Below are 23,509 nucleotides of genomic sequence, written 5' to 3'. Positions count from 1 at the left end.
TTTTTTAAATTTAGTCTCCTCTTTTCAATGACATTAAATTTTGTCCTTCGTGACAAATGGCATTCCAGTAAGACATCTTCATTGTTGACATGTATATTGACACATGTTTGTCACATATTTTTTTCATTGAAATTAAAAAATGAAACTTAACTCGTAAACTCGACCGAGAAACTCAACCTATAAACTCGATCCGAAAATCCGACCTGTAAACTGCACCCTTCAAATCAATCCGTAAACAAGACATTTAAACTTGACCTATAATTTCAACTTATAAACTCGGCTCGTAAACTTGACCCATGAACTCGACCATTAAAGTCAACTTGTCAACTCATATATCTAATCCACAAGTTTCACTCGTCAACTCGATTTGTAAACAAGTATGTAGAAGTTGAATGCCAATGTGGTGAGAAGAGAAAATGTTGAATAATGTTGGTGACATAGACAATAATGTATAGGGAAGAAGTGTAATGAATGTGGTATTCTGCATGAGTGTAAATAAATTTCGATTTTGTTGGGATTAAGGTTTTATAATGTTATAGCTTTGGGACTAGGGATGACAAAAATATCCATGCCCGTGGATATCTGCAAATCAAATCTACGACGAATAGTTAGTATCCGGGAGTAGTGGATATTTTTATGTTGCGATTAAGGGAAATCCAACCTGTCCAATTGATCAATTTGATACTCCTCTTTTAGTATTTTGTGTCCAAACATTTTTTCATAAAATAAAGCTTGAATCAAATTGCTTAATTGGTCAAATTTTTATTATCACATTCACATACCAAACCAATTTGCAAACCTTCAACACACAATTATCATCCAAATCACACAATATCACAACAACTATACATACTTTACTAGATTCATCAAACCCTACCAAATTCATCTCAAATGCAAAAGAGCATCAACAAGCAAAAATCAATTTGATGAACTTACTTAAGATCAAGACTAGCTTCTCTTATCTTGTGAAAAAAAAAACTCAAATGGACTCTATCAACACCGAAACCTCTCCAGATCTACAAGATACTCTATCTACACAAAAAAATACCACAGAGATTATCAAATCATAACTTCATAACCATTGATCAACAGAGAACCAAAAAAAAAATTGAAGGAACACATGTGACCTCAAAGAGATGCATGCAAAGATGAACACAATTAAATAAAAGGAAGAGTTAAAAATCAACTTACTTCAAAATGGAAAAATTGATCAGTTAGACTTGAAGATCTCACCTCAAGGATCACACAGACAATTCCCGATCTTCAAAAATAGATTATCACAGGATTAGATAACTTAGAACTAGAAATGGAAAGAGATTTTAGAGAAATAAAATATTTTTAAGTAATTAGATTCTTTTATGAAATTTTCATCCATAGTTAAGGATTTTATTGTTAAAATAATAAGATCACATTATTTTAAAACACTACTCCTCATAAAATACTATTTTCTAGATTCTTACAAGATTCAAAAATTGTATTTTTCTTTTGGTAGTGTTTTATTTTAACCCAAAAATAAACTATGAGCCTACTCTAATTAATGGTAAAAATTTAATTAAAAAATATAATTTTTTTAATATTTAACATAAGTAAAATTATTTAAATTTATGAAACTAAACTTAATTCAGTTTCTTTTTTTAATTTCTACTTTCATACATATAAGCACTGATCATGCATATTATCATTTAAAAATATCATTAAAAAAGAATAAACAGCGAATTATAAAAAAGTTTTTTCATTAGAACCATATAAATAAAATTCACAATTCCAAATAGCTAATTTTATATAGTTTTATGGTTTAAAAGTTTAATTTGATCTTAATTTAAAAAAAAATTATTATTATCTTTTAATGGGAACATGGCACAAATAATTATTTTTTATTAGTTACTATATTTGAAGTGACATATCACATTACACAATTAAAGCATATGAAAATAATTTTTTGACGATTAAATTTTGATAATTTTCTCTTATGATATGAAATTTTATTTTTTAAATAATTTTTTATTTTTTTATTTTTTTATATTTTAAAATTATTTAAAAGATATCAACTCAGATAATAAAAAGAAGTTATCAAAATTTAATTATCAAGATATCATTATTCTTAAAGTATATCCGATCGGTGATCATTATAAAATAGTTTAAAAATGTAACGCTTTTAAAATTTTAAAACGCGGAAGTTATATTATATTGTTTTTATAGGAGAATAAAATGCGAAAAAGAAAAAGTGTTTCTTTTATACGTATTTGAGATGATGAAATGCATGGTTGGAGCGTACTTGGTCAAGAAGGATCTTAACCAAGAAATCCACTAGCCTTCATGTGCACTGACCATATGGAGTACCCACTACTTAAAATTTAGATTTCACTTTCATTTAGTATTTTTAATTTGAGATTAGGATTTGGTATAGTATTTTTAGTTACGATTTTTTTTTTAATTTGATATAAGGATTGTGAAACAAAAGTGTGAAATCGTGTAGGTCATCATTCTTTTTATACTATATGCTACACCATTATCTATCTTTTTGGTAAATGAGTTTAGTTCAAATAAAATATAAACTCAATTAAAATTAATGTAATTAAAAATTGACCTTGTTTTGTCATATATGTTATGAATGACAATATTACCAGTTAAAAATTAAAAAAAATAATGTAAATAGATTTTATAATTCTTTTTTTTTTCATGCAACACTTCTAGCTTTCTTTACGAAGAAGGTTTTAATTAAAACAAATTTTAAATCTAATTAAAAGTTAAGGATGTTTTCTAACCTTTAACTTAACTTTTTAATAGAGTATGAATTTTAATATATATATATATATATATATATATATATATATAATAAAATTTTCGATCTATACTATAATTTTATAAGTCGTTTACAATTATAATCATAATTTTAATTTTAAATATAACTATAGAGTACCATTCAGAAACTTGTACCAACTTCTAATTCTCTGAAAACTTCCTTTCTGATGATTATCTCAACTTCCTCTTTTCACATGGCTTCCTTGACTCAACATTTTCCAGACTCTGACCAAGTCCAATTGTGTAAAATAATATTTTATATTGTTAAGATTTAGTTACAAGTTAAATAATATAAATATAAAAGATTATGACTCAGAAAAATAAAATCATTACACGTATCTTCAACATTCCTTCCATATGAGATTATGTGGATTGTGGATCGCGTCCATTCTGAAAGAAGATTTTTTTTGTAATTTACATATAAATACAGTAAAAGACTTACATAAGGGCATTTGAAATATTTTATATTATATGCTAACGATTTCGTCTTTTGGAATGTATACTAAGCAAGGTTAGTTAAGTATGAAATCGAGGGTTATTATTAAAATGAGTTAAGTATGATTCTTCTCGAAAGGGCTTAAAGATACAAATAACATAATCAGGAGCAGTAAACTGGGAAAAACTATAATAATAGGATAAAGAAAAACCTCTTTAACAAAGATATTCCCAAAAATAAAAGATTGTTTGTGTTTCTTACATGTTAAAAAGGCCAATGAAAACATGTTGATTCTGAAAATAAAGATGAAGGTTTTACATGAATTCACATTACATTACAGACTGATGATGAAGTAGTACTTTTGAATTCCGCAGAGAGACGGTCAAAATGGCCAAAAATAATGACAGAGAAACTTCGCGGCAGGGTAAGTGGTTACTGGTCAACACGGTGAGAAAAATCAAAATTTCACTACTCAAACTCAGTGTGAAAAGGCGGAACCAACAATAAAAGATATAATAATGTAATTCCATATCCATTATATAAAGACAATCCTGGCTCAAACAATGTACACAAATCAATAACCAAAACTAACATCTCTAAACTATATCTAATTTAGTTTTTCTCTCTTTCTTAGGCATATTTTACTTGTTAGGCATGGTTGAGTTTCAGTTCAGCTCAAGGGCTATTCCGACATTGTTGCTTCTGTGTTTCTTCCTCATTTTTGGGAATTTCCGTAATGCAGAGGCCAGAAATAGACATTACAAATGGGATGTGAAGTATGAGTTTAGGTCCCCTGATTGCTTTAAGAAGCTGGTTATCACAATCAATGGAAACACTCCAGGACCCACCATCCAGGCTCAGGAGGGTGACACAGTTGTTGTTCAAGTTAACAACACTCTGCTCACAGAAAACCTCTCCATCCACTGGCATGGGATCAGACAGGTTCGCCTTAATTTTCTACAACAAAACATCATCAAAATATAAGTTTAAAATTGTTTATTCACGTGTGTTTTTTGTATGTTGCAGATTGGAACTCCTTGGTTTGATGGAACAGAAGGGGTAACTCAATGTCCGATATTGCCTGGCGACACATTTATTTATCGGTTTGTCGTAGACAGGGTAAGTTTTTATCTTCTGTTATGTGTTCAATTCTTTCATGCATAAGAGTTCTTATATCTAATTTGCTTGAATCTTTTGTGTGTTACAGCCTGGTACATATCTTTACCATGCTCACTACGGAATGCAAAGGGAAGCGGGGCTATATGGACTAATTCGTGTGGCACCCCGTGACCCTGAACCCTTTACCTATGACTTTGACAGAAGCATTATCCTGAACGATTGGTACCATAAGAGCACTTACGAACAAGCTGCTGGATTGTCTTCAATTCCATTTCAATGGGTGGGAGAACCTCAGGTAAATTAAAAATTCAATGCAAAAATCTACCTTCTTTTCTTTTTCCTTTCTTCAATTAGCTTTTATTCTTATTCCTTGTATGTGTTTGTTTGTTTTCCCCAGTCACTTCTGATTCATGGAAAAGGAAGATTCAACTGCTCCCAACTTTCCACAGATGTTTGTGACATGTCAAAATGTTCTCCCTTTACACAAACTGTGATCCCTGGGAAAATATACCGACTCAGAATTGCCAGCTTGACTGCTTTATCTGCACTTAGTTTCCAAATAGAGGTAATCAAAGGTTTTGTATATAGATCAACTTTCATACATATTCTCAAAATTAGCTTAACTTGAAGTATAAATTGTACTAAAAGTTTATTTATTTTGTATTGCAGGGCCATAATATGACGGTGGTTGAAGCAGATGGTCACTATGTTGAACCGTTTGTGGTGAAAAACCTCTTCATATACTCTGGTGAGACCTACTCAGTTCTGGTGAAAACAGATCAAGACCCTTCAAGGAACTATTGGATAACCTCAAACGTGGTAAGCAGAAACAGAACCACCCCACCAGGGTTGGGCATTTTCAACTACTACCCCAACCACCCAAAACGGTCCCCTCCGACGGTTCCACCTTCCCCTCCTGCATGGGACGACGCTGAGCCAAGGCTGGCACAGAGCCTCGCCATCAAGGCACGCCAAGGATACATTCACAAGCCCCCCACAACCTCGGATAGAGTCATAATACTCCTCAACACACAGAACAACATAAGCGAATACAGACACTGGTCTGTCAACAATGTCTCTTTCACTCTCCCTCACACCCCTTATCTCATCGCCCTCAAAGAGAACATAACCAACGCATTTGACCCCACTCCTCCCCCTGACGGCCATGAATTTGCCAACTACGACATTTTCAATGTGTCCCCAAACGCGAATGCCACTTCTAGCAACGGCATTTATAGGCTGAAGTTCAACACAACGGTGGATCTTATACTTCAAAATGCCAACACCATGACCAAAAACAACAGCGAGACGCATCCGTGGCACCTTCACGGGCACGACTTTTGGGTTCTTGGGTACGGGAAGGGAAGGTTTGACGTGAACAATGATACGAAAAAGTATAATTTGGAGAATCCCATAATGAAGAACACGGTTCCGGTGCACCCCTTTGGTTGGACAGCGCTGAGGTTTAGGTCGGATAACCCTGGCGTGTGGGCTTTCCATTGCCATATAGAATCTCACTTCTATATGGGCATGGGAGTGGTTTTCGAAGAAGGAATAGAAAGGGTTGGGAAGCTACCTTCATCCATCATGGGTTGTGGTCAAACCAAAGGTTTTCATAAGCCATAGTTACCATGCATTTTTGCTTTCATTCAATTCTTTTCCACCAGAACTATCATGCCATATATTTGTTTTTTACACCACAAATGTGTCTGTATTATACATACTACACCTTTGTTATGCTGTAAATTGTAGTTGTACTTCCTTCGTCATAGCAGTTGATAAATTGAAAACTATTTCGATGCACAAGTTTGAGTTTATAAATATCAAAGATATTTAAATACTCACTATTTATTATATATATATATATATATATATATATATATATTAATATTAATAAGAGTGAGTAAGCTTATACACAGAGATGTCAACGAAACGGGTAGAGTACATGTAATAATTTCCTACTTGTTGGATAAATATATGTGCTCCATATCCATATTTATATCCGTGCGGATATATCTGCATATTTTTTTAATATCTACAAATATTTTTAAAAGAAAAATTAACATTTTACAACATATTTTAATTATAAATTTAAATAAAAATATGTGCATAACATTCATAAATTTTAAATCAATTGTAAATAGTTCATTTAAATAATGTTGAATGACAATTTAAAAAAAATGAAAATATTTTAAAATTAATTGATAAAAAATGACTCATTCAAAATTAATATATTAATATTTTAATAAAATATTTTTAATTTTTATTTAATTTAAATTATAGTATAAAATGTACAAGTATTCATAAATAGATACATTATGATACTCGTATGTGTTACATATCTGTTTATATGCAAATATCCATTTTACAATATTTATTTGTTACATGACAGGTTTTATCTATGAATACTGATGTACGAATCTTTTGACATCCACTGAATGCCTTTGGTATATATTTGACTAAGAAGCCGATTGTATGTTAGTTTATATCATTTTCAGTATGTATCGTTACCTACTGCAATCTTGGCGTATGTTTGGTCATAAATCACGCAGTCATCACCAAAATAATAGTCAATTCGCAGAATGGTTTAAATCTCACAGCATAAAAATGGTATCTTGAAGTGAAATTGTTATTTTTTTTGGTTGTTATCACTATGGCCTGCACTGATGATTATCTTAACTCATTCACCTTTAGTTAATTAATTGACAAGCTTTTCAAGACTCTAATCTCTGGTCAATCTGCAAATTGTAATATTAATTAGAGTTGATTAAAAGTTGTAACGAAAAGAACTGCAGCTTGTCTCTTAGAAACAAAACAACATTATTATAAGTACATTAAACTATATTTTATCTGTTAAATTCACCTTCAAATTACGTGTTGAGTTAATCATACATAAGGTGTATCATCATGTCGAGTTCATCTCGAAAGAGAATATTTAATAGTTTATATATACATGTCACACGCATTGTAATTTCTTTGAAGGTGTTGTAGTCTATTTTTATTAATTCTGAAGATAAGGATATATCAAAAATAATAATAATAGTTGAAGTTTAGTGCGTTTTAAGAATTTAATTTTATATAATATTATTTTAATCCAGGTTTGTTAATTTTTTCAATGTCTTTTCGTTAGTTCATAATAATTTACAACTTGTACTTTTTCTAAGTCAAAACCATGTACAAAGTCATTTGTTAATCGCAAAGGAAACTACGAGGCAAGCAACAGGAACTTTTGCTCGACACGTTGAAGAAGACAAAATGATTAAATTTTCAAAATTTGAATTTTCTATCACGAACTTAACTTGCAACTTAAATATTTGTTCTCATATATATTTGTTTTTTCGTAATTTAAAATAAAATGAAAAACAAAGACATATTTTTTAATTTAAAATATATGAAGTGTTTTCTCAGACTAAATCACTTAGAAAAATCTTCTTTCCCGTTTCTTCCTCTCCTTGACAACTAATCTGTATCAACTTTCTTCCATGAATATTCGCACATAGTAGACATCCCTTTCTTAATTTCATTTTTTCTACCTTGGAGTTATTTTCCTTTGACTATCTCCTGTATATATCATTTTCAATAATACATCAAATTTTTCATATTTCAAGAAAATTTTCTTAAAAATTTGTTAAAAAAATTTGTTAGATATTTTTTTCTATTTTTCCTAAGAATTTAATTAATAGATAATTCTTTAGTAAATAATTATTTTTTATAAAATTATAAAATTCATAAATATATCTTATAAAATTTTACGTAACAAATATTTTGTACAAAATATTTTACAAAATGTTGTAGTATTTTTTCTTTCAAATTATTATTCATAACGAAAATTTATAAATATTACATAAAAAATTCAAAAAGAAATTAACAAAAAATGTGTATTTTTTTAATAATGTTGTGATCTCTTAATATAATATAAGAACACGATGACATTCTCTCTTTCTAAGAAAAATTATAAAAAAAAAGAGAGTAAAGTAATTCACAAATATAAAATTAAATTTTAATATTTAAAAAAAATGATTAATCATTTTTTTTTATTTTTATGTAAATTGTGAAATAAAGTTATTTAGTTTGTGTACGTTGGGTGAGTTTATAAATCAGATAAATAACATTTACGTAGTTGCATTTTGTTTAAACGCAACTCAATATCAAACTTAAATTTAACTCATTTTATTAATAAAATAAACTCTAAAAAATGTTTAATATCATTTTTTGTTTCCAATATTTTCAAGAAAAATTAAATATTTTTTATTAATCTTTTACTTAATGTGAATTCTATGTTTTTTTAAAGGATTTAATGACCTCCTTTTATTATTATTCAGAGGACAATGAGCTGTCATTGTTACGACAATTTAATGTGTTTGTTATCTAATCTTAGAATAAAATAGAAATACAAGATCATTAATTCTTTTTACGTATTTATTTTTTTCATATGATTTTACAACCTATTTTAACAATAATACTATATTTAACTAATAAAAATAAATATAAATAGAATTTTAAACCCGTTTATAAAGTATTCACATTGCAAAATGGAAGGTCTATCGGATGGACTGTGGAAAGAAATTATGGAAGTGGAGGAAGCAACAGACTCCAGGTGCTTGCTTACAATAATGAGCGGTTAAATATTTTTTATTTTATTTTCAAACTATTTTTTAAAAATTATATTTTTCTCTAAACTAAATTATCTATTTATTTTATTTTTGTATTTTATGAAAATTAAGTAAAATATTTTCTTTAATACTTATAAAAGTTATATTGTAGTTCACTTTAAAACCTCATTTATCATATAGAAAATACTTCTTTTTAATAAAAGTCTTTTATATAACTTTGATAAAATGATGTACAAAACACACTGTCTTTGATATTGTATCTAAAGACTACGGGACAAAAGTCTATACGTGAGAAGAATGACTAGTGAGCAAATATACAAATATTAGGATAAATAGATATTATAAGTCACTAAAATTTAAAAAAAAAAAATATATATATATATATATATATATATATATATATATATATATCCAAAATCATGAAAATATTACATTCAATATAAAAATAATCAAAATTATAATTGACACTGTGAAAAACCTATAAGATCATAGATCATCGATATTGATAATTTGATAATCAGTTATAGTGTTACACCTTAAATTGATAGTGATATCCCTGATAAATAAAATATGTTAATCAAGCATATTTGTATTATAGGAAACGCATCTTTTCAAACATATAGCAATACTCTTCAAATATTTTTATCCAAAATTGCATTTTTAATTGAAAACTTTCATTTACTGAATTTCATTGGCACCTACCGTAGAGTAGATGGCGCTCAACGTTGGTCACTACTGTGATTATTTGCCTGAGTGGTCTATCCCTTGGCTTGATATAAAAGTTTTCTATTTAAAATTTAGACGAAAAAAATATGGAGATCAGTGATATAATTAGCTTAGAGTAACCCAAAATTTAATTATTTACAAAAAAAAATATGAAGAGAAAGATTAAGTAGGTTAAAAATTAATGGTTAAAATTAACATTCAAGTTATTAAGTTGCGAATTCTTTTGATGTCAAATTGTTAAATGATGTGGGGCCATTATGAAGTATTGAATTTATTCAGATGACTTAATGAGTGGCTTGAAAAATAAAGGATTTAGAGATTTGATATTTGATTCCAAACTACCGAACAAACTTATTAATTTATTTGTCAATAAATTGTCTACCTTCATTAGAGATAACCTTATGTGGTAATCCATGTCTGTAAAGAACATGTTTCCTAAAGAATTTATAAAATTGGTGGACAATCCTTATATTTAAAGGTTTAGTATCGTTCTATTTAGTGAAATAAATAATGAATAATTAAAAATTTGACTCAACCTTTTATCATTGGCAATAAGAGATGTCTATTTTCCAAATAGTGAAAAGTAATATGTTTCTATGTTATGTAATGTAACTCTTTTTTGAGTGATGTAAGAAATAACTACCAAAGGATTGCAACACTTTTTGAGTAGAGTTCCATTACATTTCATCCAGGAAAATGGGAGTTTGACACTACCTTGTTATTTGACTACCACTTGCTGCTGATGTGGTAGAAGTAATATATGTTTTGTTTGTGGGTCCTTTATTTACCAAAGATTACCAAAGAGTAAGAAATGCTCAGAGGTTTCCGGTTTTTTTGAATTTTTGGATCGATTTTAATAAAATTTGTACAAATAGGTTCGTTGAAATTTTTTTTTTAAAAAAGAATTAAGTTGTTAGGGTGGAAGACAATATTAGAGTGAAGTTGTCCTCTACTTTATCGGTTTCTTTTATTTTTTTATTAAAGGTAAAATCGTATTGATGGAAGCCGTTTTCTACATATATGAAAGGTGAAGTCGTACTGGTAATTAACGACTTCACTTTTCAATTTTTTTTTTCAAATTTTAGCCTTAAAGTTTTAAATATTTGTAAAGTGATTTGCAAAGTTGGAAACAGAAGTTTTGAGGAGAAGGTGAATTGGGAGTTTTCTCACTGGTATTCTGTGAGTGGCGGAACACGTATCGCATACAGCGTGATCATCGATTGTGACAAAACAAGTAGTCTTAAGGCTGAGCTTAAAGGCCCTTTTAAATGTTTGAATTTGAAGAAAGAACCTCAGGCTGCACTCACTTTGCAGAAAAAGAAAGAGCCCACAAATGAAGCTGAGAGAAAGTTTGTGGAGAGCAAGATGGAAGGAAAGGAATGGTTGTGACCAACGTGCTACAATGGTGAATAATATTGATAACTTTAAAAAACTGGATGGATGCCATTAAATATACAATGTTAAAATTAAAAAAAAAAAATTGAAAAGTGAAGTCGTTACGTATGAGGACGACTTCACTTTTCATATAAATAGAAAATGGCTTTTCTCATAACAATTTCACCTTTTAAAACTGGTTAAGTGGAGGACGATTTCACCTCTAATGTTCCGTCCTAACGACTTAATCCTTTTTTACAAAAAATAATTTCAACGAATTTATTTTTACAAATTTTACTTAAAATCGACCCTAAAATATAAAAAAACCGAGGTTTCCATTGTAGAAGTATAATGTCATCTATGACGGGACAATGAGATTCTTCGTCTTATGGGCCATACTAGAACTTTACTCCATATCTGTTTGCAAACCTGTAGGCCGGGAAGCCATTTCATGCTTAATGACTACTTCTCATCAATCAAGTTTTTTGGTCTTTAAAATGAGGTTGATGATTGGTTTTGTATTATTGAGACTTAGCTTCAGGTTCAGAATGTGCATCGTCACGACTTGGTTGTGCTTGTTGCATCTCCCTCTGATTTTTTTTATTAATCAATCTTTTAATCTTAACTCACAGGGTTTTGACCTCAGTATAATATTCATGCAAGGAAATGACTCGACACTAATTGACCTAAAAAAACTATTACTATATATTATCAAACCTCTTCATATATTGTGATATATTACCCATTCATATGTTCGATAAATAAGATACATCTAAAATCAAGTATTAGATGATCACAAAAGAATGATAGAAAGATACATTATATATATTTAGTGGAATTTCATCTTGAACTTAAGTTGAAGGTGAAGCCAAATCACATATTATGGTATGGAAACTCTATTATTTCATCTTTCATTATTTCCCAAAACATATATAGTATTTTGGGTTAAAATGTAAGAAAAAAAAAATCTGATTAAATTTGTATTATAAACCAAAATCTCTCAAGTATGCATGTAACGGACTTAAACGTTTGTGAAGGTTTTATTGAAGAACAAAATCAACAAGATTGACTGAATAAGACTATACACAGGTCGAGCTCAAACTAAAGGAACGTACATTTCACAGTACTCAAGCTAATGAGAACTAACATCGATAACAAAGTGAACTAACTACAAATTTCACTCAGATCACATCGTGAATCTGAGGACGGAATTATTCACAGGCCATGGTGGTCTTCAATCTCCACCATTGCCTTGGCGTGAGGCATTGGAGGCACACCAGTGACGCAACTTCCACGTCCATCAATAGCAGAACAAGTTCCCTGCGGCGTCTGTTCTGCAGAATCTGGAACATCACTCTCTCCTTCTGAGGCTCCTTCACCGCCTACGATAGTATCATAAACAGCAGCCACAGGATTGATATGTGGAAACGGCAAATACACACTGTGCACCACGATCTTCACGTTGCGAATCAAATCCGCAACCTTAGGCCTCACGTAGTTAATCCTCATCGGTGCCGACGCCTCTCCTCCGCCGGAGGTCGTGATGATGAGCGGCTGACCTCGTTCCAGAGTCGGCAGAGCAGTTCCCAGCGGAAGCTTCTCGAGATCCGCAATCGACAGGTAATGGTTCGGCACAATGTGGAACCTGACGTTACTGATGTAAGTGTGCGAACCGGAGAAGATGGACATGTCATCGACGGCGAACACAGTCATGTTGTTGAGGGTCACGAGCTCCGCGTACTTCACCCTCATCGCCAGGGCGAGGATGCTGAAGCCATTGTTGCGGAGCCTGAGCATCGCGTCTCGGAGCATCAAGCGCATCATAGAAGGTTGCGCGGCCGGGTTGTTAGAGGGGAGATGATGCTGACCGTGACCGGAACGTTGATCCGGATGGAACGGAAACGAGAGCGACGTCATCCTCTCCACCTCGCAAGAGAACGGGGATAGAGGGGAGACGAAACCTTGAAGGCCGTGAACAACTACCATGCCGTTGTTGAAAAGATCCGGTTGCGTGATCTCCACACCACCGATGAAAACCTTCGCGAAAGAGGAAACAAATACATAGTGATTAAACTGAACAGAAAATAAAGAGATTCCGACTGAATTAATCTATAAGTCAACATGAGAGGAAGACCTTTGCGGCGGCCATGGTGTAGTTGGTGTTGTTGTTGTTGTTGTTGGTGTAGGTGTTAGTATTCAGATGATGCGTCTCGGAGGTAACAGTGATGCAACGTCCTGCACTCAAGGTCTCAATCTTGGTGCCGAAAGCAAGTTTCCGGAGATAATCGATGGTGAAGAGGCCGGGAACGATGTGTTCGCGGAGGAGGTTCGGGACGGAGCAAGAAACGCAGGTGCGGAGAGAGGCATCAGAGGGAGCAAAGATTGTGGAAGGACCATTCCAGGCCGAGGAAGCGGTGGTTGCTGCGTCAGACAGCGACGGTGCCGCCGTTGCCAGCTCGTGGAAGCCGAGGTGAGATAAGATCGGAGGGAGGAGCGCGGTGTGAGAAAAGAACGAGTGTTCTTGGATATTGTGCGGAGTTTGTGGAGGATTGGATGGCGGGAAGGGAGCTTCGAATCCTTGGTTGGTGGCAGGGGTGGCGGTTGTGGCCGTGGCCTTGGTGCCGTAGAGTATGGCAGCGAAAGACGCGGCGCAGAGAAGCGCAAATCGCAGGGAGAAAAAAATTTCCATGGCGGAGAGAGTATTCAAGAAGCAAAGATCGGAGTTGGGAGTGAGTGCAAGTGGGAAATGAAGCCAGTGAGATGGTTATATGAGCGCGCGCGAGTGAACGGCTTTGAGAAGTTCGTTAGGGGAATATTGAGAAACGTGCTTGGTAGTTACGTGGCCGTTTGAGGTTAGAGCGAGCGTTCTTGAGTTTCTTTATTTATTTTTTTTCTGATTTCTATTGCTGGCCCAATTAAGTTTTGAAGGCCCAATATATGTCATTTTATAGCCCAAAAAAATGTAGAGTTTATTTTTTCTTTTATAAAATCTTAAGACGGAAGATATTTAATTTGCTAAAAAACAAAATGAAGAATAGGAATGAAAAAGCTAACCGTTAATATCGGGAGTGAGGCACAGAAAGAGTTTGGTAGAGATACAGATAACGTGAAACAGAAAGGAAAATGGCACTCTCACTGTGTTCCAGTGTTCGCGTTCCTTATTGCTCTCCTTCGTGTTTTTGGAAACCAAATGGTAAGAATTGCGAAGCGCCTACTAAGTTGCCATGTGCAGTTCACAGTAACAAGAATCCATTGGTTGGAATGGGTATTGGGTTGGTAACGGCTTGGGTGATGGGTTTAACGGCGTTGGACGCGGACGCCACAAGAATCGAATACTACGCCACCGTTGGAGAGCCTTTGTGTGAGTACAAGTATGTGAAGTCTGGCCTCGGTTACTGTGATATTGTTGAGGGCTTCGGTGTAGAAGCTCCACTCGGTGAGCTTATCAATGTTAGTTACTCACTCAATTTCTGCACGCAGGCAAAGATTTTAGTTTGTTAGTTAGTTATCGGTTGTTGTTCTGATTATGAATATTAATGGTATGTGCAACATAGGTTCACTATACTGCGAGATTTGCCGATGGAATAGTGTTTGATAGCAGCTATAAACGTGGTAGATCTCTCACCATGCGCATTGGTGTTGGCAAGGTATAGAATTTATTTTTTATCTTAAGGTATTTAGTAACAGTTTTTGCTATGTTGTGACATATGAGAGTGTATTGTGTCCAGGTAATCAGGGGACTGGATCAGGGAATTTTAGGGGGTGAAGGAGTACCTCCAATGCGGATAGGTATTAATTTAATTCTTAGATCATGACACGTGTCACTTGCTAGTCTCTTTATAGACTTGCTAATTTACCATTTTTAACCCAGGTGGGAAACGCAAACTGCAGATTCCTCCACAGTTAGCATATGGCCCTGAACCTGCGGGGTGCTTCTCAGGTTACTTTTCATCGCATATGGAAAATTTAACTGCACCTGCAACACCAATAAAGTAGTAGAATAACACTATAGAGAGGGGAAAATTTTATATATGTGTGTGTGTGTGTAAAATTCTTGTCTACTTGTTTAGGATTCTTTTAACTACTACATGGAACATGCGTTTTTTAGTTCATTACTTATGTTCTAGAAAAAGCTGTACATATTAAGTGTATGGTTTATTATCAGAAGATGATTCGTTAAATTTGTTAGATTTTGATAAGTTTGTCACTGATTCAATGAATAGGTGACTGCAACATACCCGCCAACGCCACTCTTCTGTATGATGTTAATTTTGTTGAGCTTTATTCGGGGAACAGATCAAGGTGAACGAACTCATCTGATCAGATACCTATATGCATATGAACCACACGTGAATTGGGTGAGTTTCCATAACTCAGAATTTTTATGTTCTTAAAATATGTAGTTGAAATGGTAGCCAAACACTATTGTTGTGTTTAAATTACTTTCTGTATGCTTGGAAATGGGCATCAAACCTTGTTGGTTTTCTTTCCTAATTATCAAAATAGTACAACTTCCATTCTTGGCCATCTAACAAGATGATTCTATGCATCTGTATGTATGCTACTTCTTGATAAAACATTTATCACATGCTTTAGTAGTTTAATTGGCTTGCATTCATTATATTTAATAAGCACCTGCATGATAAAGCATTGATCAACTGCTTTAGTAGTTTATTCGGTTGGAATTGATCATATCTAATAAGAAGAATTAAAATTTGATGACAAAAGTGATCATAGTTAAAACATAGACTGCCTAATATTTCGATTCTTGCGTCAAACAGAGTTCTTTGTGAATTTTACATTATGTTGTTTAAATGGCAGGTAGAAGCAGACCTGCGGTAAATAAATTTAATATATCTTCCTGTAGTATAACGTGAAAACCTCTACTTAAAGCTATTATTGCTAAAGAGATAATGGTGATATTTACTGGTATGCTTTCTTTTCTTCTCTGGCCTAGTTTATCTAAAATAGGTACAATTCTAATTTCTTATTGTTTTTAGAGCAATGAAATAGAGGAGAATGTGGATCACCTTGTTTGGCAGAATCTCCTTCCTGATTCCAGCTACCTTAAGTTATTGTTCCTGTTTAGTGGAGTGGTACATGATTGACCTGGATATCCCTTTCGAGAAAAAGGACCAGTTCTTCCTGGGATATCTATTAGATAATTCACGTGTATCTCTGCACAGGACACGCGAGCAACTTGTGTATCTTTAGTGTAAATGTAATTTTCAATACTGCTCTCTGAATGATAAAAATTTATTAATTCTTCATATAATAAATGTCACTTCTAATACATGGCATGCTTGACCCTTTTGATCTTCCAGTCCGAAATAGGCATGACTATATTTGCTTAAGCAGTGCAAAGGGAGAGTCATAATTTGAAAGTTAAACAGGATTAGTAATTAAAAAGGTTCAAATATGATTTCTATGCTGATTTGATTAATAATCCATTTGGGGTTATTGATCTAACTAAACGCATCCTAAATTTTAATTCTCTGAAACGCAAGTCGTGCTTCTGTGTCTGGTTCAACTTATGAGGAAAATTAGCCCAGTCATACTAGCTAACATCTGACTAGCTTTTATATAAGCATGACTCAGTTAAACTTTATTGCTTCTGTTTGAATGATAATAGTTCACTGTGAACAGATTCTGACATAATAGAACTTTATATGTTTAAACAAGCAGCGCAAATTTGAAATCTAAAATTTATCTACCCAATTTGGTAGTGCTTAAGAAACATGTTACACTTACATGGGCTCACCAGTTGGTGTGACTGACTAGTTTTTAGATCGGACAGCATAAATGAATACCTTCAACCTTAACGGATTTATGTCAGTATACGTTTTTCACCATTGAATATTTTCTTACAACGTGATGACGTTAGGTTGGGGTGATCATAATAATAATGAGAATAGTCATCTGCATAATTATGTTGAATCCTCTACATTATCCCGAGGTTGCATGTGCCTTTACACTTTGTGAGGATCAGGTAAAGGGAGAGGGAAATAGAAAAAGCCAAAGATGAAAAAGTAAAGCTGATTCCTGCCTCACGTTGATTGAGAGAAAAAGGATATGCCTTCCTTCAACATTATTGTTCCTGTTTGCTTCACCTTCTTCTGGGAACCAAGCGTATTGGAATTGGTTTAAATTTTGTATGCTTTTTCAAAAATAGCTCCAATGCACACTGTCAAAATTTCCCTTTTGGTGATAAGAGGGGCCAAGTGTTCCGTAACTAGGTCGGCAAAGCCAAAATGCAATGCCACTGTGAATGTATACAACAGGAAAAATAATCAATGCCTCTAATCGCAAGCAATTTGGAGTCCTTTCTAACGATATTCTTCTCTGCTTGGTTAAGAATATTGACAAAATTACCAAACCTTATAAGTAATAAAGTGATAAGTAAAAGTTTTATCCACATATGCTTGTGTTTGGGCAATAAAGTATAGTTTCCTTATACTATGAGAATTTGAATGATAAAATAACCATATATCAGAGACCATTGCATATAAAATAAATGAAAAATATTAAGATATTTGAATTTTAGATTTTTGCGCCATGAATTTAATTTGGATGAGTCAAATCTTTGGATTTAAAGTCAGTTAGGCTTCTTAAAATGTAATTAACGTATTTCTCATCCAAGATCTAATTATCATCAACCCACAATTTTTCTAGCGTTAATATCTGAAGTGCTAAAATATTTTGAATTAGTGTATTAAGTCAATAGTTTTAAGAAAAAGGGTTCTAACTATGCCCTGTCCTTTCTCACTCTATCCCTAAGCATATAAAATCTTAATTATTTTATCTATATCACAATTCAATGTAATTTCCCAATTACAATTGAGAAATAAAAAAACACGTAATTAGATGGACAGACCAAAACAAACTTAACCATAAAAGAGTAGCAAAATAATAATAATAATCTATAATTGAATAATAAAAAATGTAATTACTTTATAGTAGATCCAATTACTTTAATAATAGTGATTGTAGCTATGAATAGCCATTTGGGAATATGTCACTCTAGAGCTTCCATTTATATAAGTTCAAAATAATAAGTTTTTCTTCTTTAAGTAAAAAATGTATCAGCTTCTCCTGATTTTCTTCAATATTTAATGTGAGATGGAAGTATATTAAGTTCTAACTTAGGTTTCTCTTCACATAAATTCTTCTCTTGTTATATCTTCAACACTTCCAAGCCTCAAATTTTTCTACATCTTTCTCCTCCTCCTTCTGTGAGTTCTTGAAAAGAATTGAGTAAAACTCGTTCCAAAGTAGAACACACGTGCAATTGACTTCAGACGTTTTCCTCCATCATAGCAAGTGCATCTAATAAAAAATAAACACCATTATATGTGGTATCTATAACATTAAAAGTGATAACCTCATCTTGAACTTTAAGCTTGAATCTCCTCTTTCTAGCATCAATAATGGTTTGAGATATCTTCATAAATAGTTCCCCCAAGATTATGGGAACTTCTGAATTTTTAGTCATATCCATCACCACAAAATTTGCAGGAAAAAAAAAACATCTTAAAAGAATATTTTCAAAAACATATGGATATTTGACAGATTGATCTACAAATTGTAGTGTCCTACGTGTTGGTTTCACTTCCATATCTTCAACCTTATCCGATGTATACAAAGACATCAAATTAATGTTTTCCACCAAATCAAACTATGCACAACCCATGGACAATTTTTCAATGGTAATAGGAATGGTGAAGTTTCCTCAATCCTTATTTTTAATAGGTAATGTCTTGTGAATGATAACATTGTAAAAAATTGCAAATTTTGATGCCTTTATTTTTTTGAGTTTGCACCAACCAAAATCTTAGCATCAGTGTTAAAGTTTGGTTGTGGAGAGTTAATAGAAAAGAGGAACAAAATGAGAGAAGATCTACTGAACTGAAAACGTGACAAAATTTTATGGTATACGAAGTTGATTACAACATAAAACAAACTCTTATAGAAGAGTAAAAACAACTACAGTGTCAAAGAAAGCAAATCAATTTCTGTTTTTATGTTCCAAACTCAATCGTAACATCTGTCAGCTTTATGACTGTTGTCACTTTATTTCTTTGACACTTTTGAAGTCTTCACTCTTCTATATAAGAAGACTCTTCTATATAAGAAGAGTTTGCTTTCTCCTGTAATCAACTTCTTAGACAATAAAATTATGTTATGTTTTGAGTTCAGTAGATCTTCTTCTTTCATTGTTTTTTCTTTTTTTGTTAAGAGTAATTTGGATTTGCAGAAAAATCTTAATATAGTATGTTATTGTTTAGTCTTTCACATCAAGAAAAAATTATTCTTATTACTTAATATAGTGTGTGGTAGTGCAGAGGTTAATGTTTAGGAAAATCCTAAAGAAAAATAGATTTATAAACTAATTATTTTTTGTTCTAGTTCAAGGTCAATATTGTCATTCCAATAGATGATATGATATTATCCTTGGTGGAAATTGATAACCTTGTTTAAAATAATGAAAAAATATGAGACAGGGAAGTTTAATGAAGACAATTTCTAATTTAAGAAAATTTTGAGAAAATATATTTTTGTATGTACAAATGAAAGAAGACCTGTGAAATTATAGATCAAAAGTAAAAGGAAAAATTTTCTCTCATTACATTTTAAAGTTTATGAAAACACCTAATTTATTTAAATTTAATTCTTCAACCAATGTTTTTAGAAAACTAGACAAAATTGAATTCAAGATGTACTAAAAATTGGAAATAAACTTTAAGAAACGATCAAAACTAAACTACGAATAAGTACCATTGAGGATTAAAAATATATCTCTGGTACATTTAGATAATTGCATATCTAATAAACTATTTCTCACTGTTATGCACATGATATGGTTGTATTGATGTTTTTACTCTCTATCCAGTTTCATTTATGGCAGAAAGAGAATCACAACAAAAACGATGTCATATCATATCCCAAGGTCAAGGCCAATGGTACAGGCAAACAAGTGTACAATCTGAAATGCTGAGGAAAAAAAAAGAAAATAGGAAAACAATGATCACATCACAGCAACATTGTTCTCATCTTTTTATGTAATAACCAGAAAAGAAGTCAACAGTCGAGAAAAGCAAGAAGATGAAAATGCAAAAGACAAAAACACTGCATTAAAATTTGAAAATTTACAATGCTGTGCGAAAAGAAAGGCATATATTTTGTCTACATGATGGAGCAGGCATTTGGGTTGTCATCACTGAACATGGTGACGTAAGGGTCTTCATATCTTGTGATTGTTCCGGTGTTTGCAGCAACCTCCACTCTCCTCACATAACCAGGAGGAGCTTTCTTATCATAAGCTGCAACTGCATATGGTTGAGCCACCAAGTTGTACGGCACATATGGCCAAATCTCAGCCCTTTTCCCTGTTGACTTCGCCTTCTTCAACACCTTGTTTGCTTCAACATACCCACTCACCGTCACTCTCTGCTGTTTACGGTTTATCTCCACAGATTTCACTCCTGCACTCACCATTTCATCTTCGATAAGTAACACGGATAGATATATAATAAATGATAAGATTTGTTTGGCCGTAAAGTTAAAAGGAAGAGTTTCTAAATTCAATTACGTTGAAAGTTCCGTAGATTGAATATTTCTAATATAGTATCAGAATTAAATCAGAGTATATCATAGCTAACATGAAAAAATGACAAGAATGTGAGCAACTCACCACTTAGTGAAGAGAGGGCGTTCTTGACCTTAAGCTCACACCCATCACAGTCCATCCTCACCTTCAACTCCACCGTCTGAAACTGCTTCTTCTTTTTCTTCTTGTGGTGGTAGCCACTACCCATTAGATCAGACAAGTACTCCAGTGTGCCTCCAACTCCCATTTCTCTGTGTTCAAACAAAAGATGAACAATATAGCAACAAAGATCAAAACTTCTTGAATGTGTCACAACACAAGAATGGAGTATACTATAAAGAGGTGTTTGATGAGATCATGAGAGTGAAACTGGGAAGCATACATTATACATACACACAAATATATAGCACACACACCATTGCAACTCCATACAATGTTTTTTTTTTTTTTCTATATCTCTGTCACTTTAGTTATCTTATTACAGACTCTTTCCTTTCTTATTCCAGTCTGTGTATATGCTAACACGGTTTGTACAGAACTTTTTATATTGGTACAACAGATTGATTGATATTGAAAACAAAAGGGAAGCCAGGTCTGAAACAAAAGAAGATGCAAGGAACTTTCTTTGTTGTTAAAAAAGAAGAAGAAATGGATTCCTTCCTTCCTTCTTTACCTTGAAATAATAAAAAAAAAAAACACTGGTCTCTGCTATGCGCTGTGAAGAACTTGTATACAACGTTTGAGATGTTTGACTCACAGAGGGAGAGTCACAGAGTTAGAACCAACTTATAGAGAGACGTTTAATCAGATTCAAACAGAGGAAAGGTAGTGGTCCCCATAACACCGCAAAACAACCCTTTTTCGCACCCCCAGATTTTCCCTTGAAAATGCTATTTCCATATTCTCTAACAGTATGAAATCAAATTTATTAAAAAATTTAATTTTTTATTCTTTCATTTTAGATCATACATAACATAATGGATCTTGTTTCCGATGTTATCCGAATGGAATTAAAATTAAAATAATGGTATTGTTAGTGGGAAAAAAAAAAACCTTCTTGAGACTATATTTAATAATCTCACTTTATTAAAATATTTAGATTGACACAATTAAATATAGTCAAATATGATTTTTATCTTTTAATTTTAAGTGAAAATTGGAATTAATTCATTTTTAAAATTTTGATCAATTTAATTTATCATCTTAAAAAATGTATGAAATTAGTCATTTTAATCAAATTTTGCTAAATTTATTTGACGTTTTATGGTAATATTTAAATTATTTACACCATTTAAGACATTTTTACCTAAATATTAGTTGAAAAATGTGTTTAAAACGTCAAATAAACTTAATAAAATTTGATTGTTAAAAAAACTAAATCTATATATTTATAAAAAGTTAAAAATTAAATTGGATTAAAAATTTTGAAAATAACTAATTTTAATTTTTACTTAAAATTAAAAAACAAAAATATATTTAACTCTAAATTGTACTTAACCCTAAATTGTAGTATGCTCAAAATTTTTGAAATGTCTTTTTTAGTAAGCGATAAAAGTTTAGAATTTCAAATTAAGAAATGTCTCGAAATATGTTTAGTCATCTCAATATGGTCGGTCATCTATATCACTTATATCTTTTAATAATTTAAGCAACTCAATAATCTAATAATTTAAAACATCTCTAATGGGTTATCTTATTTTGTAACATAAAAAGAACTTAAAAGGAGAAATGATATGATATACAATGGAAGAAAAGAAACACTCTATTATTACTAAACGGGTGGTTATAAGGTACGAGTAAGTTTAAATTTATATATATTAACATGTCTATGTCAGTCTTATCTCACATGCAAAAGCTTGATATTCTTCATTAATTTATAAATAACAATATAAAGCAAAAATATAGCAATATATATGTATTTTATTTCTTTTTACATAAGAAGAGCATATCAAGTAAAAGTATAAACGGAGTTCATTTTAGTTATTTAATCGTCGTGAAAATCATTTTCTTTCACTTCTCATTCTCACTGAGACTTGGTTAGTTATATGAAGAAAAATGGGAAAGTTAGTAAAAGATATATAGGAAACTAAATTATCAATTAATTTTAATTAGTATGAAACATCATGCAAAAATAATTGAGAAAAAAAAAAATAGAGCTTCATTTCAAATGAAAAAAATAAATAAACTTCACTAATCAATTACCATCAATTATAATTTTATTTAAGATTATATGTATCATACAACACTAGGATCACTGTGAGTCTCCCGATAAGACAATTGTAAATTTAATTTTTATATACTTTGTTCAAAGTTCTTGCATTCAAATTGCTCATCAAAAGTGAGTTAAATTGAAAGAATTCTTCTGATTGATGAAATAATTTTCTCAAAAATAAAAAATAAAAAATGAAAATAACTTTGATGTTTTGGGACAGAACTATATAGTTAGAATGAGTTTTGTGGTTGACGACTGCAAAAACAGCTTTTTGTTAAGGTGGATTCCTTGTACCCTTATCCTCTTTCTTATATATTTACAAAAATCATGTTATTGGCTGATAAAAAAGTAACAGTGCCCCTTTTTTAAAGAAAAATATTCTGTAACAAAAGTAAAACTCTGAACCTTCCATGGCATTGCCTTTCTTAAGAAAAAGGCTTCTAAAAGAAATAAACTTAACTTCTTTCATTTCATAAAACAAAATAGCATTTATAGTTACTAGTTTAAAATTAAATTTCTGATAATTTGTCATATATAGAAATAAAAGTCTGTGAAATAAAGTTTTTAGAGTCTTGGCATTTGCATTATTGTTGGGTGAATTTTAAGATTTAATTAGTATA

General features: G+C 31.8%; 4 protein-coding genes across 7 annotated transcripts; 2 read left to right on the top strand and 2 right to left on the bottom strand.

The window, feature by feature from the left end:
• The first annotated feature begins 3,800 nt into the window (after positions 1-3,800).
• LOC114175883 (L-ascorbate oxidase) lies at positions 3,801-6,163 on the top strand. Its single transcript, XM_028060725.1, has 5 exons — positions 3,801-4,180; positions 4,265-4,357; positions 4,446-4,652; positions 4,755-4,922; positions 5,027-6,163. The coding sequence occupies exons 1-5, from the start codon at positions 3,893-3,895 to the stop codon at positions 5,981-5,983; spliced, it is 1,713 nt and encodes a 570-aa protein (XP_027916526.1). The 5' UTR covers positions 3,801-3,892; the 3' UTR covers positions 5,984-6,163.
• A 5,920-nt stretch (positions 6,164-12,083) lies between these two features.
• On the bottom strand, positions 12,084-13,794 carry LOC114174905. Its single transcript, XM_028059641.1, has 2 exons — positions 13,205-13,794; positions 12,084-13,107 (listed from the first exon to the last, which is right to left on the bottom strand). The coding sequence occupies exons 1-2, from the start codon at positions 13,757-13,759 to the stop codon at positions 12,286-12,288; spliced, it is 1,377 nt and encodes a 458-aa protein (XP_027915442.1). The 5' UTR covers positions 13,760-13,794; the 3' UTR covers positions 12,084-12,285.
• Positions 13,795-14,113: 319 nt separating this feature from the next.
• LOC114176937 (photosynthetic NDH subunit of lumenal location 4, chloroplastic) lies at positions 14,114-16,364 on the top strand. 2 transcript variants are annotated; one of them, XM_028062143.1, is made up of 7 exons: positions 14,115-14,520; positions 14,625-14,717; positions 14,799-14,859; positions 14,942-15,010; positions 15,294-15,428; positions 15,892-15,999; positions 16,071-16,364. In XM_028062143.1, the coding sequence occupies exons 1-5, from the start codon at positions 14,194-14,196 to the stop codon at positions 15,374-15,376; spliced, it is 633 nt and encodes a 210-aa protein (XP_027917944.1). In that variant the 5' UTR covers positions 14,115-14,193; the 3' UTR covers positions 15,377-15,428; positions 15,892-15,999; positions 16,071-16,364. The 2 variants fall into 2 exon arrangements, with proteins under 2 accessions (XP_027917945.1, XP_027917944.1); XM_028062144.1 differs by lacking the exon at positions 15,892-15,999 and having other exon boundaries at positions 14,114-14,520; positions 16,071-16,363.
• A 3,617-nt stretch (positions 16,365-19,981) lies between these two features.
• Positions 19,982-21,438, bottom strand: LOC114176909 (heavy metal-associated isoprenylated plant protein 23). Of its 3 annotated transcripts, none has more exons than XM_028062105.1 (3): positions 21,351-21,438; positions 20,762-20,928; positions 19,982-20,552 (listed from the first exon to the last, which is right to left on the bottom strand). In XM_028062105.1, exons 2-3 carry the CDS (start codon positions 20,922-20,924, stop codon positions 20,254-20,256), a joined length of 462 nt encoding a protein of 153 aa, XP_027917906.1. In that variant the 5' UTR covers positions 20,925-20,928; positions 21,351-21,438; the 3' UTR covers positions 19,982-20,253. The 3 variants fall into 3 exon arrangements, with proteins under 3 accessions (XP_027917906.1, XP_027917908.1, XP_027917907.1); XM_028062107.1 differs by lacking the exon at positions 21,351-21,438 and adding an exon at positions 21,060-21,303; XM_028062106.1 differs by lacking the exon at positions 21,351-21,438 and having other exon boundaries at positions 20,762-21,053.
• Positions 21,439-23,509: the final 2,071 nt, after the last annotated feature.

This window comes from Vigna unguiculata, chromosome 3 (assembly GCF_004118075.2).
Source record: "Vigna unguiculata cultivar IT97K-499-35 chromosome 3, ASM411807v1, whole genome shotgun sequence".
NCBI classification, from domain to species: Eukaryota; Viridiplantae; Streptophyta; class Magnoliopsida; order Fabales; family Fabaceae; genus Vigna; species Vigna unguiculata.
This window is presented reverse-complemented; position numbering and strand designations above follow the sequence as displayed.